This window comes from Pan troglodytes, chromosome 18, assembly GCF_028858775.2.
Source record: "Pan troglodytes isolate AG18354 chromosome 18, NHGRI_mPanTro3-v2.0_pri, whole genome shotgun sequence".
NCBI lineage: Eukaryota > Metazoa > Chordata > Mammalia > Primates > Hominidae > Pan > Pan troglodytes.
Window position 1 is genome coordinate 11,478,110 of NC_072416.2, and position 19,173 is coordinate 11,497,282.

Genomic DNA, 19,173 nt, shown 5'->3' on the forward strand with positions numbered 1-19,173 from the left:
AAGAATTCTGACCGCACTAACCATGCCTAGGAAGGAAAGGAGTTGTTGTTTTGTAAGGGATTGAGGTTTGGAAGATTAATCAGACACGATCAACAGGGAGAGCACGTGTGTTTTTATGAGAATTATGCCGAGATAGGTAACAGATGGGGATGAAATTTGGGCTTGACTGAAGTAATGGGGGCTGTCTGTGAAGCCTTGTGGCAGTACAGCCCAGGTAATTTGCTGAGCCTAATGGGTGTCAGGGTCGTCTAAGTGAAAGCAAAGAGACGCTGGGATGAAGGGTGCAGAGGAATAGTAAAGAAAGCATGTTTGAGATCCAGAACAGAATAATGGGTAGTAGATGGAGGTATTGAGGATAGGAGAGTATATGGGTTTGGCACCACGGGGTGGATAGGCAAAACAATTTGGTTGATAAGGCACAGATTCTGAAGTAACCTGTAAGCCTTGTCTGGTTTTAGGATAGGTAAAATGGGGGAATTGTAAGGAGAGTTTATAGGTTTTAAAAGGCCATGCTGTAGCAGGCGAGTGATAACAGGCTTTAATCCTTTTAAAGTGTGCTGTGGGATGGGACATTGAGCTGGGTAAGGGTGATTAGGTTTTAATGAGATGGTAAGGGGTACATGATTGGTCGCCAAGGAGGGAGTAGAGGTATCTTATACTTGTGGGTTAAGGTTGGGGGATACAAGAGGAGGACACAAAGGAGGCTTTGGATTGGGAAGAAGGGCGGCAATGAGATGTAGCTGTAGTTCAGGAATACTCAGGGAAGCAGATAATTTAAAGTGTCTCGGCCTAATAAGGGAACTGGGCAGGTGGGGATAACTAAAAGGGGTGCTTAAAAGACTATTGTCTAAATTGGCACCAGAGTTGGGGAGTTTTAAGAGGTTTAGAAGCCTGGCCGTCAATACCCACAACAGTTACGGAGGCAAGAGAAACAGGCCCTTGAAAAGAAGGTAATGTGGAGTGGATAGCCTCCGTATTGATTAAGAAGGGGATGGACTTACCCTCCACTGTGAGAGTTACCCGATGCTCGGCGTGCGTGATGGTTTATGGGGCTTCCGAGGCGATTGGGCAGCGTCAGTCTTCAGCCGCTAAGCCGAGAAGATCTGGGAAGGAGTCAGAGAGCCTTGGACCAGAGTTCCAGGGGCTCTGGGAGTGGCTGCCAGGTGAGTTGAACAGTCTGATTTTCATGGGGTCCCACACAGATGGGACGTGGCTTAGGAGGAATCCCGGGCTGCGGGCATTCCTTGGCCCAGTGGCCAGATTTCCGGCACGTGTAGCAAGCTCCTGGGGGAGAAGGTTCTGGAGGAACGCCTGGCCGCTGCGGTTCAGGCGTTTGGAAGTTCTTGTGTGCTGGAGATGTGGCTGGGGTTTGTCTCACAGTGGAGGCAAGGAATTGCAACTTTTTTCTATTATTGTACACCTTGAAGGTGAAGTTAATTACGTCCTGTTGTGGGGTTTGAGGGCCAGATTCTAATTTTCGGAGTTTTATTTAATGTCGGGAGCAGATTGGGTAATAAAATGTATATTGAGAATAAGATGGCCTTTTGACCTTTTAGTGTCTGTGGCCGTAAAGTGTCTCAGGCTTGCTGCCAAACGAGCCATGAACTGGGCTGGATTTTTATATTTGATTAAAAAGAGCCTAAACACTATCTGATTTGGGATAAAGAAAAAGGAGCATTAACCTTGACTATGCCTTTAGCTCCAGCCACGTTTTCAAGAGTAAATTGCTGGGCAGGTGGGGGAGGGCTAGTCACAGAATGAAACTGTAAGCTGGTCCAGGTGTGAGGAGGGGAGGTGATAAAAGGATTACAGGGTGGAGGAGTGGAGGCTGAGGAAGAATTGGGACCTAGTTCGGCCTGGCCAGGAGGGGAGGTAAGATGGGTCTGTAGAAAAGGAGAATTAGAAAGACTCAGCGATGCTTGGGGTTGGGACTGAGGGGACAGGCAGGAGGGAAAGAAGGAAGATTTGGGACGAGTTGCACTGGGCACAGAGACTAGGAAGGGGCTGATGTGTAAAAGAATGCCTGGACGTCAGGCACCTCAGACCGTTTGCCCATTTTACGACAAGAATTATTTAGATCTTGTAGGATGGAAAAATTGAAAGTGCCGTTTTCTGGCTATTTGGAACTACTGTCAAGTTTGTATTAGGGTCAGGAGGCATTGCAGAAGAAAATAAGACGCTTAGGTTTTAGGTCAGGTGTGAGTTGAAGAGGTTTGAAGTTCTTGAGAACACAGGCTAAGGGAGAAGAAGGAGGAATGGAAGGTGGAAGCTTGCCCATAGTGAAGGAAGTAAGCCCAGAGAAAAGAGTAGAGACACGGAGAAGGGGTGGGGGGTTCTTGCCCTCCAGAAAAGCAGAGAAGGGGTTGAGGCACGGAAATAAGGGATTGGGGCACAGAGATATAAGAGGTTGGGGCGCAGAAATAAGGGATCGGGGCACAGAGATATATGGGGTTGGAGTACTTACCCCTCCCCTAGAAAAGCAGAGAAGGGGTAGAGACACGGAGAGAAGGGGTTGGTGTACTTGCCCCTCCCCCAGAAAAGTGGGACTTGCCGCTAAGGGTGAAGGACCGAGGCAGGCGTCCCTGCGTGGTCTGACACCTTTGAAACGTGGGTAAATTATCAGGTGTCCCTGCAATGATTAAACACCAAGGGAAGGCTGCCTTCCCAGTCTCTGACCGGCGCCGGAGTTTTGAGTCCACGGATAAAACGTGTCTCCTTTGTCTCTACCAGAAAATGAGAGGAATTGAAATTAAGAGAAGGGAGAGATTGAAGTGTTTCATGCGCGTCCGTGTGAAGAGACCACCAAACAGGCTTTGTGTGAGCAACATGGCTGTTTATTTCACCTGGGTGCAGGCGGGCTGAGTCCCAAAAGAGTCAGCAAAGGGTGGTGGATTATCATTAATTCTTATAGGTTTTGGGATAGGCGGTGAAGTTAAGAGCAATGTTTTGCGGGCAGGGGTAGATCTCACAAAGTACATTCTCAAGAGTGGGGAGAATTTCAGAGAACCTTCTTAAGGGTGGGGGAGATTACAAAGTACATTGATCAGTTAGGGTGGGGCAGAAACAAATCACAATGCTGGAATGTCATCAGCTAAGGCTATTTTTACTTCTTTTGTGGATCTTCATTTACTTCAGGCCATCTGGATGTATACGTGCAAGCCATAGGTGATGCGATGGCTTGGCTTGGGCTCAGAGGCCTGACATTCCTGCCTTCTTACGTTAATAAGAAAAATAAAATAGTGTTGAAGTGTTGGGGCGGCGACAATTTTTGGGGGGTGGTATGGAGAGAGAATGGGCGATGTTTCTCAGGGCTGCTTCAAGTGGGATTAGGGGTGGCGTGGGAACCTAGAGTGGGAGAGATTAAGCTGAAGGGAGGTCTTGTGGTCAGGGGTGATATTGTGGGGATGTTAGAAGAAACATTTGTCGTATAGGATGATTGGTGATAGTCTGGATACAGTTTTGGATGAATTGAGAAACTAAACGGAAGATACAAGGTCCAAATAAAAGGAGGAGAAAAATGGGTATTAAAGGACTAAGAATTGGGAGGACCCAGGACATCCAATTAGAGAGTGCCTAAGGGGGTTCAGCGTAATTACTTGCTTGGTTGGCAAGTTTTTGGGCTCTATGCTTGAGTTTTTTTATGTTGTCATACACCAGGCCAGATTGATTTAGGTAAAAACAACACTCTTCATTTAAGAATATGCAGAGTCCTCCTTTTTCAGCAGTGAGTAAGTCAAGGCCTCCGTGGTTTTGGAGGACAACTGCAGCTAAAGAGTCAACTTGGGCCTGGAGGACTGATAAAGTTTGTGATATGTCTGTGGTGCTAGCAGAGAAGTCATTAGACAGGCTATGGAAGGTTGTGACAGAGGTTGAAATGCCTGCTATTCCAGTACCGAGAGCAATAGTGGAGGCAGAAAGTCCTAAACCGACCATCAAGGGAATTAGTGGAATGACTCTTCTTTGTCGTGTCGGTGTCATGAGGGGAACAGGGAGCTCTTCGGTCCTATTTGCAAATTGAATTTTGGGAGTAAGGAAGACTAGTGTGCATGTGCCTGTCCAATTAGCAGGTAGACACATGTTAGGTAAAGGATCCACAGAGGAAGAAGAGACCTTGTGCGAGGCAAAACTGGAGATGTAAAGTAAAAAGATGAGGAGTGCTGCAAGGGCTGTCTTGTACCTAGAGTCCTAGGGATCCAGCTACGGCGGCAGCTGTCAGAGGTTGTAATGGGGACTGCTGGGGTAACTGCGTAGAGGGGGAGGTTCGATTTTCATGCTGTATGAGAAAACGTTGAGTATCTACGAGCAACCTTTCACTATTATTTTCGGGGCTGGGTAAAAGTAAACAAGAGGAGGGCCTGGGAGGAAGAGTCTGATGAGCAAGGGGAAGGTAGCCAAGGATGGAGTGAAATACAGGGCAAGTGTCTTCCTAAGCAGTAATTACTGCTAATGTTTTTAAGTTTGTCAGTATTGATAGAGGGCTTGTCTAATATGGAGCTGGAAGGCTCCCATTGTTTCAGTGATGTGTGTAGTTGGGCTTCGGAGATGAAGAGTAAAGGAACATGGAGAGGGTGAAAGATTACCTAGGGGAATTCCAGTGGGTCTTTGCCGAGAGATACATATAGGAGCAGCCACAGGAATAGTAGTTTGTGTTGTGAGAGGTCCGAATATGGGGAGAGTAGAGTTAATATAAGGAGAAAGGTTTTTTAAATAAGTGCGAAGGAGGGCGGCAGCTTGCTGATGTGAAATGTCTGGGGAAGTCTTGCTGGACCTGTCTAGAAAGTAAATGAGTTCTTCAGGAGGGTAAAGGTGAGGGCTGTTACAGGAAGTTCGGAGGTGTAGGGAGACGGGAGATGTTGCCCAGTCTGTCTGTAAGGTGGGGACAGCTGTTTAGGCACTGGAAGAAAGGGAAATGCAAAGCCAGCAGTTGTTCACTAAGGAGGGATTAGAAGCAGCTAGAAGAGAATGGGTAAGGTTGACAGTGTGGTGGAGATAGCTGGGGAGAGGTAGAGGGTGGCATAAGAATGGGAATGAGAATAAGAGTGAGTATAAAAGTAAAGAATAGAACTTCATCAGGGTGGAAGTATTGGAGGGTGCCTTGCCAGCAAAGATCATCTATCCACTCTAAGAGGGAGTTAAGAGTGGCAGTTTGGGGATAGCACCAAGAGAGATCAACTGTGATGGCTTGAAGAAACAGTGTAAACCGGTGGTGTAAACAAGAGTAGGGCATTTGTAAGTAGTTGAGAATGGAGAATAGGAGTATGACCAGACAGAAGATAGTAGGGATGACTAGTTTTTTGGGGCTTGGCCTAAGTGGTGGGGGTGACTTCGTAAAGCCCTGTTGCAAAAAGTAGGGTAAGGACGAAAGACCTAATAGAATGAAGGGATGTATTAGGCTCATAAGGGTTATGACTGTTTTTCAGAAATACGAGTGAGTTTAAGGGAAGTGGGGGAGAGTATTTGCAACTTCCAGGAGGAAGAGGGGGGATTAGGCTGGCTGTCCGATGGACACAGCTTTATTCTGGAACGGTGAGCCTAGTGGGGAGGATCCTGCAGGCGGATGGGAGTCGGGGTACTATAGATGACTAAGTAGGGTCCGGTCCATCGAGGTTGTAGAGTTTGAGGGGTCAGATTAACAAGAACTGATCGTCCAGCTAGGGTGTCTTCATATGGCTGGGGATCTGGAGTAGGCAAGAGAAGCTTAGCAGCCTGGCGAATTTCCTGTCTAGCCTGCTGGAGGACTGGAAGACAGTCGCCTAGAGGGCTGGTGTCTGGGATGAGGTTGGGGCCAAGCAAGAAAGTGCGTCCATATAAAAGTTCAAATGGACTGTACCTACCCTGTAGCATCTCGAGGACAGGCTCTAATTCTGAGAAGAGCAAGAAGTAAAAGTACTGTCCAATCCTTTTTAAGTTGGAGGCTGAGCTTGGTGAGGTGTACCTTTAAAAGACCATTAGTCCGTTCTACCTTTCCTGAAGATTGAGGATGGTAAGGGATATGAAGGTTCCACTGAATACTAAGAGCCTGAGAAACTGCTTGGGTGATTTGACTAGTAAAGGCTGGTCCGTTATCAGACTGTATAGAGGTGGGAAGGCTAAACTGAGGAATTATGTCTGACAGAAGGGAAGAAATGACTGCGGTGGCCTTCTCAGACCCTGTAGGAAAGGCGTCTACCTATCTAGTGAAAGTGTCTACTTAGACTAAGAGGTATTTTAGTTATCTGACTCGGGGCATGTTGAGTGAAGCTAATTTGCCAGTCCTGGGTGGGGGCAAATCTTCAAGCTTGATGTGTAGGGAAGGGAGGGGGCCTGAAGAATCCCTGAGGAGGAGTAGAATAGCAGATGGAACACTGAGAAGTTATTTCCTTGAGGATAGATTTCCACGATGGAAAGGAAATGAGAGATTCTAATAGGCAGGCTAGTGGCTTGTACTATAGCATAGCCTGCCTTTGCTGGTATGTGGCGATTAGGCCTGGTGGAACCGCCATCAATAAATCAAGCGTGATCAGGGTGAGGAACAGGAAAGAAGGAAATACGGGGAAATGGGGTGAATGTCAGGTGGATCAGAGAGATACAGTCATGGGGGTCAGGTGTGGTATCAGGAATAACGTGGGAGACCAGATTGAGGCCCAGGCCAGGAACAATGGTAATTGTGGGACTTAACAAAGAGTGAGTACAGCTGAAGGAGCCGGGGAGCAGAAAGTATATGCATCAGGTATGAGGAAGAAAATAGATTTTGGAAGTTATGAGAAATGTAGAGAGTGAGTTGAGCATAGTTTGTGATTTTTAGGGCCTCTAAAAGTATTAAAGCAGCGGCAGCCGCTGCACGGAGACATGAGGGCTAGGCTAAAACAGTAAGGTCAAGTTGTTTGGACAGAAAGGCTACAGGGTGCGGTCCTGGCTCTTGTGTAAGAATTCTGACCGCACTAACCATGCCTGGGAAGGAAAGGAGTTGTTGTTTTGTAAGGGATTGAGGTTTGGAAGATTAATCAGACACGATCAACAGGGAGAGCACGTGTGTTTTTATGAGAATTATGCCGAGATAGGTAACAGATGAGGATGAAATTTGAGCTTTGGAGGGGGATACCTGATATCCTTTGGAGAATAAATGCTGAAGGAGCAGAAGTGTGTCTTGTTGAGAAGATTCAAAGGAGGGGCTACAAAGAAGAAGGTCATCAATATATTGAGTAAGGTGAGAAGCGGAGGGGGTGGAAGGAAAGTAGATCATGAGAAAGAGCTTGGCTGAAGTAATGAGGGCTGTCCCTGAAACCTTGCGGCAGCACAGCCCAGGTAAGCTGCTGGGACTGATGGGTGTCAGGGTCAGTCCAGGTGAAAGCAAAGAGAGGCTGGGACAAGGGGTGCAGGGGAATGCTGAAAGAAGCATCTTTAAGATCAAGTGTGGAATAGTGAGTTGTGGAGGAAGGTATTGAGGATGAAAGAGTGTACGGGTTGGGCACCACAGGGTGGATAGGCAAAACAATTTGGTTGATAAGGCGCAGATCCTGAACTAATCTGTAAGACTTGTCCGGTTTCTGGACAGGTAAAATGGGGGAATTGTAAGGAGAGTTTATAGGTTTTAGAAGCCTATGCTGTAGCAGGCCAGTGATAACAGGCTTTAATCCTTTTAAAGTATGCTGTGGGATGGGATATTGGCGTTGAGCGGGGTAAGGGTGATTAGGTTTTAATGGGATGGTAATGGGCATGTGATCGGTTGCCAGGGAAGGAGTAGAGATGTCCCATACTTGTGGGTTAAGGTGGGGGGATATGAGAGGAAGATGCAAAGGAGGCTCTGGGTTGGGGAGAAGGGCGGCAATGAGATGCGGCTGTAGTCCAGGAATAGTCAGGGAAGCAGATAATTTGCTTAAAATATCTCGGCCTAATAAGGGAACTGGGCAGGTGGGGATAACTAAAAATGAGTGCTTCAAAGAGTATTGTCTAAGTTGGCACCAGAGTTGGGGAGTTTTAAGAGGTTTAGAAGCCTGGCCGTCAATACCCACAACAGTTATGGAGGCAAGGGAAACAGGCCCTTGAAAAGAAGGCAACATGGAGTGGGTAGTCCCCGTTTCGATTAAACAGAGGGTGGACTTACCCTCCACTGTGAGAGTTACCCAAAGCTTGGCGTCCGTGATGGTCCGGGGGCTTCCGAGGCAATTGGGCAGCGTCAATCTTCAGCCGCTAAGCCAAGGAATCAGTCAGAGAGCCTTGGGCCAGAGTTCTAGGGGCTCTGGGAGGGGCTGCCAGGTGAGTTGAACAGTCCGATTCCCAGTGGGGTCCCGCACAGGTGGGACACGGTTTAGGAGGAATCCTGGGCTGCGGGCATTCCTTGGCCTGGTAGTCAGATTTCTGGCACTTGTAGCAAGCTCCTGGGGGAGAAGGTTCTGGAGGAACGCCTGGCTGGTGCGGTTCAGGCATTTGGAAGTTCTTGTGTGCTGGAGATGTGGCTGGGGTTTGTCTCACAGTGGAGGCAAGGAATTGCAACTTTTTTCTATTATTGTACACCTTGAAGGTGAGGTTAATTACATCCTGTTGTGGGGTTTGAGGGCCAGATTCTAATTTTTGGAGTTTTATTTAATGTCAGGAGCAGATTGGGTGATAAAATGTATATTGAGAATAAGATGGCCTTTTGACCTTTTAGTGTCTGTGGCCGTAAAGCATCTCAGGGTTGCTGCCAAACGAGCCATGAACTGGGCTGGATTTTTATATTTGATGAAAAAGAGCCTAAACACTATCTGATTTGGGATAAAGAAAAAGGAGCATTAACTTTGACTGTGCCTTTAGCTCCAGCCACCTTTTTAAGAATAAATTGCTAGGCAGGTTGGGGAGGGCTAGTCAGGGAAAGAAACTGTAAGCCGGACCGAGTGTGAGGAGGGGAGGTGATAGGTTTATAGGGTGGAGGAGTGGAGGCTGAGGAAGAATTGGGACCTAGCTCGGCCTGGCGAGGAGGGGAGAGGTCAGATGGGTCTGTAGAAAAGGAAGATTAGAAAGACTCAGCAACGCTTGGGGTTGGGACTGAGGGGACAGGCAGGAGGGAAAGAAGGAAGATTTGGGACGAGTTGCACTGGGCACAGAGACTAGGAAGGGGCTGATGTGTAAAAGAATGCCTGGACATCAGGCATCTCAGACCGTTTGCCTATTTTACGACAAGAATTATTTAGATCTTGCAGGATGGAAAAATTGAAAGTGCCATTTTCTGGCTATTTGGAACTACTGTCGAGTTTGTATTGGGGTCAAGCGGCTTTGCAGAAGAAAATAAGGCATTTATTTAGGTTTTAGGTCAGGTGTGAGTTGAAGAGGTTTTAAGTTCTTGAGAACACAGGCTAAGGGAGAAGGAGGAAGAATGTAGGAAGGTTGCCCATAGTGAAGGAGGCAAGCCCAGAGAAAAGAGAGCTTAGAGACATGGAGGGAAGGGGTTTGGGGGTTCTTACCCTCCAGAAAAGCGGGAAAGGGGTTGGGGCACAGAAATAAGGGATTGGGGCACAGAGATATGAGTTTGGGGTACTTGTCTCTTCCCCAGAAAAGCGGGACTTGCCGCTAAGGGTGAAGGAGAAGGGGTTGGGGGGTTCTTGCCCCTGCCCCAGAAAATCAGAGAAGGGGTAGAGACACGGAAAGAAGGGGTTGGGGTGCTTGCCCCTTCCTCAGAAAAGCGGGACTTGCCGCTAAGGGTTAAGGACCAAGGCAGGTGTCCCTGCGTGGTCTGACACCTCTGAAACGTGGGTGAATGATCAGAGGCGTCCCTGCAATGATTAAACACCAAGGGAAGGCTGCCTTCCCAGTCCGTGACCGGCGCCAGAGTTTTGGGTCCACAGATAAAACGTGTCTCCTTTGTCTCTACCAGAAAATGAAAGGAATTGAAATTAAGAGAAGGGAGAGATTGAAGTGTGGCGCCAAGATTGAAAGGAGAAAGAGGTTGAGGGATAGTGAGGGAGGTTGGAGAAGAGAGTAAAAAGAGGCCACTTATTGGATTTGAAATTGGTGAGATGTTTCTTGGGCTGGTGGGTCTGAGGACCTGAGGTCGTAGATGGATCTTTCTCATGGAGCAAAGAGCAGGAGGATAGGGGATTGATCTCCTAAGGAAGGTCCCCCGATCCGAGTCACGGCACCAAATTTCATGCGCGTCCGTGTGAAGAGACCACCAGACAGGCTTTGTGTGAGCAACATGGCTGTTTATTTCACCTGGGTGCAGGCGGGCTGAGTCCCAAGAGTCAGCAAAGGGTGGTGGATTGTCATTAGTTCTTATAGGTTTTGGGATAGGCGGTGAAGTTAAGAGCAGTGTTTTGCGGGCAGGGGTGGATCTCACAAAGTACATTCTGAAGAGTGGGGAGAATTACAAAGAACCTTCTGAAGGGTGGGGGAGATTACAAAGTACATTGATCAGTTCGGGTGGGGCAGAAACAAATCACAATGGTGGAATGTCATCAGTTAAGGCTATTTTTACTTCTTTTGTGGATCTTCAGTTACTTCAGGCCATCTGGATATATACGTGCAAGTCATGGGGGATGCGATGGCTTGGCTTGGGGTCAGAGGCCTGACAGTAGGTGTTCTAGAAAGGTGTGTTGTGTTAATGTGTGAATACTGACTCCCCTCCTCAGGCACTGAGGCGGGGAGGGTGTTTGGCTCTTCAGAGGCATGTGAGAGTTGGTTGTGCCTTTGGTTTTTTGTTTGTTTTTTTTTTCTTTTGAGTCTCGCTCTGTTGCCCAGGCTGAAGTACAGTGGTCTGTTCTTGGCTCACTGCAACCTCCGCCTCCCAGGTTCAAGTGATTCTCCTGCCAAGCAGCTGGGATTACAGGTGTGCACCACCATGCCCAGCTAGGTTGTGCCTTTGTTAGGTTCTCTGTGACTTTTACCCACTGTGCCATTCCTGAAAGAAATCTTTTTTTTTTTTAATTAGAAGAATTACTAGAACTAGCTTGGCACTGTTGCACACAGTCTTTGTCTCAGCTACTCGAGAGGCTGAGGCAGGAGGTTCGCTCGAGCCCAGCCTGGGCAACATAGCAAGACCCTAAGTCCGAAGGAAAAAAAAGGCAAAATCAGAATTACCAGAACTGATTTCACATGTGTAGGTAGCAGATGGTGGCCATGCAATTCAGGTCTGTCTGAAAGCCCCCAGGCCTGGTACAAAACTGTGTAAGGCCAGTACAAGGCCCTGACAGGTTCCCAAGTGGCTGGACTGGAAGGGATGCCAAGTTCATGGCCTCCTAACCTGACTCCACCTAGCACTCCCTGGGCCCAGCGACGTTCCCTCCTGAAGCCTGAAATTCACCTCCACCTGAGGAGGCCATCTGCCTGGGGATAGGTTCTTGCAAAAATGAAAACACTCATTTCCAGAGGCAATTAATTCTTTTAAAGGATGTCAGATTTTTGGTACAAAATCATGGTTTCCACGCTGGCTTCATGCTCGGTGCTTTATGAGAAAAATCCCTTTTCTCTGCGGTTGTGTTCATTGTATTGTAAACCAATCGTAGATTATTTTAAGGTTTTGAGTTAGAGTGTTTATCCAATTTTATGAGGGAAATAAAGGAATTCCACGAGAAAAACAGGGGCTTTCCTGCAGGGCTCGGGGTTGCGGGAGCGGCAGATAACCTGATTCATTAACGTGAGCCCAGTGGGATTGGTGGGGGTGATGGGGACACAGATTGGAGCACTCAACTCAGGCACAGGACCCCAGCAGAACATGCCCAGGTCCTCCTAGACATGGGCCCTTGCAGACTTTCTGAGGCCTCGGTTTCATCATCTTACCAAGGTGTGACCCCAACCATCATCTCCTGAACTTCTGGCCACAGAGCTCTGAGCAAGCTTCCATCATGACCCCATTTTGGAGACGGGGAGTTGGCGCAGCCACACTGCTGCTCAGTGGTAGAACCAGCATCTGACCCAGGCCACCTGTTCCAGAGACCCTGCTCTTAGCCAGCAGCTCAGACCCCAGTCACGTGGGGCCATTTATTTATTTATTTAAGATAGAGTCTCCCTTTGTTGCCCAGGCTGGAGTGCAGTGGTGCGATCTCGGCTTACTGCAACTTCCACCTCTCGAGTTCAAGCAATTCTCCTGCCTCAGCCTCCCGAGCAGCTGGGATTTCAGACGTGCACCACCATGCCCAGCTAATTTTTGTATTTTAAGTAGAAATGGAGTTTTGCTGTGTTGGCCAGGCTGGTCTTGAACTCCTGACCTCAAGTGATCCACCCTTCTCAGCCTCCCAAAGTGCTAGGATTACAGGCATGAGCCACGACGCCCGGCCCACGTGGGGCTGTTTAAATTAAAATCAAATTAACTGAGTTCCTCCATTGCATTGGCCACGTTTCAAGTGTGCAGAGTGACACATGGCCAGTGGCTGCCATCACCGCTGATGTCGCCACGTCCCTCATCACAGGAAGATCCCTGGCAGCCCTGCTCCCGGCTCTCTGCCTGCCCTGCTCCCAGCCCTCTGCCCTCCTGACGCTCCCTTGTGACTTGTTAGAAAAGCGTGGGTACAGCTAAAAAAAAAAAAAAAAAAAAACTGATGGCTGTGAGAATACTGTCACTCGCTGATGCCTTCTGTGTAGAAAAATAAGCCTTAGATCTTCGCAAGAACGTCGTGATGTCTCTCATAGGCATAATTACGTGTTCCAAGCCAAATTGCAGTTCAAGAGAAGGTTATAAATCTCTTCTTAATAACAATTGTACTCATGTTCCTCTCCTGGAAACTAAGAGGAAGGTAGCTGAAGAAACTCTCCCTGCCCAGTTAAATCTTGTTTTTTGAGTACTTTTGGGCTCCAGGGTCACATCAGCAATGGCTCGGGACACACGAGGAGGAGCCTTCATCTGTACTTCGTGTCTTTCCAGGGTGGCAATGACCATGAGATCTTCACAGACCCCAGAACCATGGGCTACTCCGTGACAGCGCCTGAGGACACGCGCAGGATCTGTGAAATGCTGTTCTCCTAACGCGGGAGCGGGAGGGGTGGGGTCCCGGCTGACAGGCCAGCATAGGGCATTGGGTGGCCAGAGCCGAGGGTCCTCCCACACGTGCTCACCCACCCGCAGCCCAGGCAGGCTCTGCGTGCTATGCCAGGCATGTGCAGTCTGGACCTCCACCTCCGGTGCCAGAAACTTCCAGAAGGAAGGAGAAAACTCTTGTCAAGAATGGCCCAGAGGAATGCCTCCCACAAAAGGTCTTCCCCACCCACCCCCAGCCCCCTAGTCTAAAACCCACCCTGATACGTGCAATCATGTAGTTTTGGCGGAAATTTCCCCATCATTCTGGGATGATACAGAAAGAAAAACTGTGCCTGGACCCCCTCTCTTGGTGGGTCTGTGGAAACATAAGTGGTTTTTTTAATGGACCCCTGCATCAATACCAAAAATGGGGGTTCGGTAATGAGAAACCAGGACAGGCCATCTGCAGTGACCCAGCCCAGGACGAAGTTTACAAACACCTCCTGGAACGAAGCTCCCGCCTGCATGTCACCTTGATGGGGGCTGGAGTGGGGCAGTGTGATGCCCAGTGACTAGACGCACTCTGCGTTTTCCCGTGTTTGAGGCTGAGGCCTGCTGGACAGATGGCTGGCCAAGTGGGAGCAGACCCTAGGGAGTCTGCACCTCGGCTGGGCCGGATTCGGACCGGCTCTGTGTTCACTACACTCAGAATAGCCTGGCTGCTTCTCTGTCTCCGAGACCGGAGGGAGTGGGAACCAACAGCTGGGCTGGAGAGTTGGTGCTGGCAAAACAGTCCTTCCCCTGGGGCCGGTTCTTACCCAGGTCCAGAGAAACCAACGCGGGATGTCAGACTTCACCAAAAGGACTTTCTGGTTGCCCCTGGCTGGCTTCCTGGAGGCGTTCGCCTCTAGTTTCTCAGGGATGGAGCGAGAGCCCAGCCAGAGAACAGTAAGAGGAGCTGCTCTCCTATCTGCACTCACCCAGGCCTTCACCCAGACTTTACCACTGAGGCGGCTGAGTGCAGCTACAGCTAGGTCCGCGTCCCTCACTCTTTTCATCTTCTGCACGTTCTTCGTGAAACTGGAAGGATCCCAGGTCTCAGCCAGAACACGGTGGAAGAGAACTTTCCTAGGAAACGGTTCATGTGTCACTTTTCAGGATGTGGAAACACTGTGAGCCATACACCCTCCATTGCTTGGTGCTGGGGTTGTGTGGCCCCCACTGGGCACTTGCCGACCTGAGTCTGGGGCCAGGGGAGCCCAGGCTGCCCTGCACTCCTGCCTCCCAGCCCACAACCAGGTGCTTTCATCACAGCTAAACCTGGTTCCCTCCAAACCTCCCAGCCACTCGGGCTTGTAACTGTCCGAGCCCCGGATCCAGTGGGGTGAAAGCAGCCAGCTGCTCATCTCAGTGACTCACAGGACACAGCCATCCAGTGGCATCTTTCCTTGTTGAATGATACTGTAATGACCTTCCGAAGTGAAAAGTAGCACATTAAAGTGATTTTATTGTTTCCTGTTTCTCATTCTGATTTCTTTTTCCTCCTATGTTCCCAGATTCTGGAACGGAACCCCAGCCCTTCCAGGTCTGAGAGCCACTCTTTCTTTGCTCTGGATTTCTGTCACGTCAGGGTCCCCTCCCTCTGCGGAGTTGTATGTTGCTGTTCCTGATGCATAGACTCCTCCCCCGCTGCTTTTCTGCCCACTGGGTCAGGATCTGCCATTCTTTACAAGTTTCCTTAACGTATTGCGTCAAAGCGAGACAACTGAGTCTTACTCAAACTTGTTTTAACCGGAGATGGAGCGTCGCTGCTGTGTCACCGCCTGCACAGGGCTGCCCTCAGGTGAGTACCCCGAGTCCGCCAGGCTGGGTGCTGATGCGCGGAGGTTTGGGCCGTCCCTGCCCCAGTTCCCACAGTGGCTGCTTGAGACCCTCCCCAGGCCCCTCGAGCCCCTCCTGCACTGCCTGCTGCCTCCCTTCTGCAGTCAGAATTGACACTCCCCTTCCACCTTCTTTGTCATCACATTGCATCCCAGGCCAGCTTCCTGGGGCTTACTCCGAGGGCATCGGCTTGCCCCGCACTGTGGTGGGATGTAAAGTGATAACAGCTAAACGACGCCTGCACAACGTGTCCTGGTGCCTTCTGCGTGACCCCGGAGCAGCAGGTTCTGCACGTGGCAGGTAAGAGCACAGCTGCCAAGACTCCAAGCCTAGTTCTGCTGCTACAAGCTGCTGCGTGACTTAAGGTGAGTTCATCTTCGCCTCAGTTTCTTCCTCTGTCAAATGGGATAGTCCTTACCGTGTATGGAATTTAAAGCACTTTGAACAGTGAGTGTGAGCCATTACTAACTCAAGTAATACCCCTTCCCAACCCAGAACCCTATAAGGCAGGGACAGTCAGTCCCTCTCTCTGCTTTAGGGGGTTGCAGGATAAAGACACCATCACAAGAAATTCAAACACAGTAGGTAAATTTTGAGCCACAGCAAAGCACAGAGGTTGCATCCAGGCCAGCTTAGCACTGTTGAAAGTCACCATCCCCAGCACTGCAGAAGCTGACCCTGAACTCAAGGTCACCCAGGGCTTAAGCCTCAGAGAAAAGGCCTGGGTTGAACCTGAGCAGCAGGTGAGTGCAGGGCAGGCCTCTGGCTCCCTGGAGGGAGAGGCTAGCCAGGAAGTTGAGCTTGAACCTGACCCCGAGGGAGAGGTGTGGGGCATACTCATGATCTGTCCGGGAAGGTCTCTCCAGCTACTGGAAGGGGAGTGCCCACAGGGGCCAGGAGAAGGCAGTTGGGTAGATGTTGCCGTAGTCCGGACACATCCAGGCATACGTGGTTTTGAATCACTTCCTCTCCAAGGGCTGCTGCTTCCTCTCCACCCCTCCCAAGTGTTCTGGCTCTGGGCCCCGGCTGGCCACCTCAGCCCAGGCAGGCTCCTCCAACCTGAATGACAGGCAACCTCTACGCTGCCCGCCACGGCACCCCAAAGTCAAGACGTAGAACTCATTCCACCTCCTTCACCCGAGGCTGCTTTCCCAAACGTCTTCCCAGTCCCATCTTCAGTTTTGTTTTTTTTGTTGTTGCTATTGTTTTTGAGACGAGTCACTGTTGTCGCCCAGCCTGGAGTGCAATGGCACGATCTCAGCTCGCTGCAACCTCCGCCTCCCCAGTTCAAGCAATTCTACTGCCTCAGCCTCCCGAGTAGCTGAGATTACAGGCCCCCGCCACCATGCCCAGCTAATTTTTGTCTTTTTAGTAGAGACGGGGTTTCACCATGTTGGCCAGGCTGGTCTCGAACTCCTGACCTCAGGAGATCCACCTGCCTTGGCCTCTCAAAGTACTGGGATTACAGGCATGGGCATGAGTCACCATGCCCGGCCTTTTTTTTTGTTTTTGAGACAGAGTCTCACTCTGTTATCCAGGCTGGGGTGCAGTGGCACAATCTTGGCTCGCTGCAACCTCTGCCTCCAGGTTCAAGCGATTTTCCTGCCTCAGCCTCCCAAGTAACTGGGATTACAGGTATGCACCACCACGCGCAGCTAATTTTTGTATTTTTAGTAGAAACGGGGTTTCACTATTTTGCCTAGGCTGGTCTTGAACTCCTGACCTCAAGTGATCTGCCCACCTCGGTTACCAAAGTGCTGAGATTACAGGCGTGAGCTACCACGCCCGCTCCCCACCTTCAGCTTTTGCCAAACCCTTCCTTGGCTACCCATGTAGTACTCCATATAGTAAGTCAGCAAATGTCATTGTTTTGAGCTAAGTGCCTACGTTAGGCTCTCCCTAAACAGGTTTGATGGGCTGGTTTTTTCCCAATATGCTTTGGAAATCATTGTATAATACTGACAAGAAAAGTGTCCATCTCTGCACCACCCAAAATCACTGCCTCCCTTGGGAGACACCGGCCAGAGCAAAGCCTTCCCAACAGAGCACAGCGACCCCATAGAGTGGCCCCTGCCGTCACTGTTCTCCTGGAAACCAAGAACAGGAGTTCTCACACCTGCCCACCTTCTGCCCTCACTCCCACTGCTGCAACAGCAAACCCTTCCTCCCCTGCTATGGACCTTGAAAAGCTCTCCGTCCTAGGACTCTCTGCCAGCCCCGGGCCCTCAAGCCTCATCTGCTTCCAGCCCCTGACTTCATGCCTGAAGAGCAGCAAGCTTTTTTTTTTTTTTTTTTTTTTTTTTGAGACTGGGTGTCGCTGTCACCCAGGCTGGAGTGCAGTGGTGTATTCACAGCTCATTGCAGCCTTGACTTCCTGGGCTCCAGCAATCCTCCCACTTCAGCCTCTGGAGTAACTGGGACCACAGGCTCATGCCACCATGCCCAGCTAATTGTATTTTTTTTTTGGTAGAGACCAGGTTTCGCCATGATGCCCAGCTGGTCTCAAACCCCTGAGCTCAAGCCATCCACCTACCTCGGCCTCTCAAAATGCTGGGATTACAGGCGTGAGCCACCATGCCCAGTCCTAGCAAACGTTCATCAAATGTCTATAGCAGTGGCCGGGTGCTGTGGCTCACACCTCTGGTCCCAGCACTGTGGGAGGCTGAGGCAGGAGGATGGTCTGAGTATAGGAGTTCGAGACCAACTTGGGCAATGTAGCAAGTTGATCTCTACAAAAAATTTAACAATTAGCCAGGCATGGTGGCATATGCCTCTAGTCCCAGCTACTCAGGTGGCTGAAGGAGGATCACTTGATCCCACGAGGTTAAGGCTGCAGGGCAACAAAGCGAGACCTTGTCTCAAAAACACAAACAAAAAACACCTCTATAGCAGGAATGAGCCAGGGACTGTGGACAGTGTGCCCCGAGGCCCGTCCTCTCTTCCCACAGCTGATGGGGATGAGGTGTAACTCACACATCCTAAAAGCTTCAACAGGGCACTGGAGTGCCGCTGACCAAGTTACTGGCATTTTCTATTGCCAGGAAGCCGCATTCTCCTCCCTGCTAAGCTTTCTCATGCTAGAGAATGATGACTAAAAAATAGATGATCCCATCCTCTTATTCACCATCCCCTAAAAAAACAGAGTGCCACGTGGAATGTGTCAGCCTCACCTGGGGGAGACACCCTTATCTGAAGACTTAAAAGGAAAAACTTGGTGAGCCAGCCTCCACACAAACACACACATAGCCTTGCACAAAACAAAAATTTATTGGGAGAAAGATGGCTGATGGGAGGCAAGATCTGGATTCAGGAATCCTCAATTTTAGCTCTCGCTCTGTCACCAAAAACCTCCGTCCCTCCCAGAGCCTCCAGGAGTTTCCCCTTCTGTAAACCGGTATCGCGTCCCTTCCAGCTCTGACATCCTGCAGTTCTAGAATACCCATTGATTGAAAGAGCTGTGGCCAAATAGGAAGGACAGAGCAAGAGCCGCTGACAAAGGATTCTGCCAAGACAGAATCCCAAGGTCACCCCTGAATAGCAGAATGCAATCCCCCAGCTCACTGCCGGCCAGAGCCTGCCAGTGCACCAGCACACAGGGTCACAGCAATGCCACCATGCCAAGGCGAGGACAGAGCGGGAGAGAGGCTTGGGGCAGTGAAAGAGCCCTCTCGGGTCTTGGCTTTGGAAGTGTGGACTGTACCAACAGATGGGCCCTTGGGAAGCCACCAGGGAACAATTCAAGGCTGGAGAGAAAAAGGCCACCTTTGACCCAGCAGAAGGCAGAGGCGGGAGAGGAGGGTGAGAACGTACAAGGAGCATCAGGAGCATCGAGGAAGTACAAGGAGCGTCGCAGGCGAGGAAACAATGGCCAGGACCTAACTGTGGTGGGAACTGCCTTTGTCTCCACACACTCGCAATCAACATGCGTATTTGCTATTTTCAAACAAACAACTCCCTTCCACCCCCTTAAGGCTGAAAGGACAAACTCATCAGAGTTGAGGAGTACCTACCTGATGAAGCTGTTCATGCTTCCAGCATCAAACTGGACGTTTACTGTCTGCCCAAAAGCCAGTTTCCAAAAGGTTTGCTTCCCTCTGTTGAGTGGATTCTTGACTACGTATAGGTCATATATTTCAAAAAATAATGCCTAGCTATTTCTACTTTTAAATCATGACTAAAGCCAAACCACAATCACAGCAAAGATAACCTAAGGATTTGTTTACCAGAAATACCTACAAAAAAGTTTGCAGGCCGGGCGCGATGGCTCACACTTGTAATCCCAGCACTTTGAGAGGCTGAGATGGGCAGATCACATGAGGTCAGGGGTTCAAGACCATCCTGCCCAATATGATGAAACCTGGTCTCCACTAAAAATACAAAAATTAACC

General features: G+C 49.7%; 1 protein-coding gene across 3 annotated transcripts in view; it reads left to right on the forward strand.

Annotated features, from left to right (window-relative positions):
* PMM2 (phosphomannomutase 2) overlaps nt 1-18,049 on the forward strand; it is a 55,151-nt gene extending 37,102 nt beyond the window's left edge. The window contains exons 8-9 of one of the 3 annotated variants that reach the window (XR_010152260.1): nt 14,461-14,747; nt 14,941-18,049. Coding sequence is in view for 2 of the 3 variants with exons in the window: in XM_063796609.1 (XP_063652679.1) it covers nt 14,461-14,574 (114 nt within the window). In the remaining variant the exon portion in view is untranslated. Of the gene's footprint in view, nt 1-12,811; nt 14,418-14,460 lie in introns of those variants that run through there. The other 2 variants (XM_016929383.4, XM_063796609.1) reach the window with 2 other exon arrangements.
* The last annotated feature ends 1,124 nt before the right edge of the window (nt 18,050-19,173 follow it).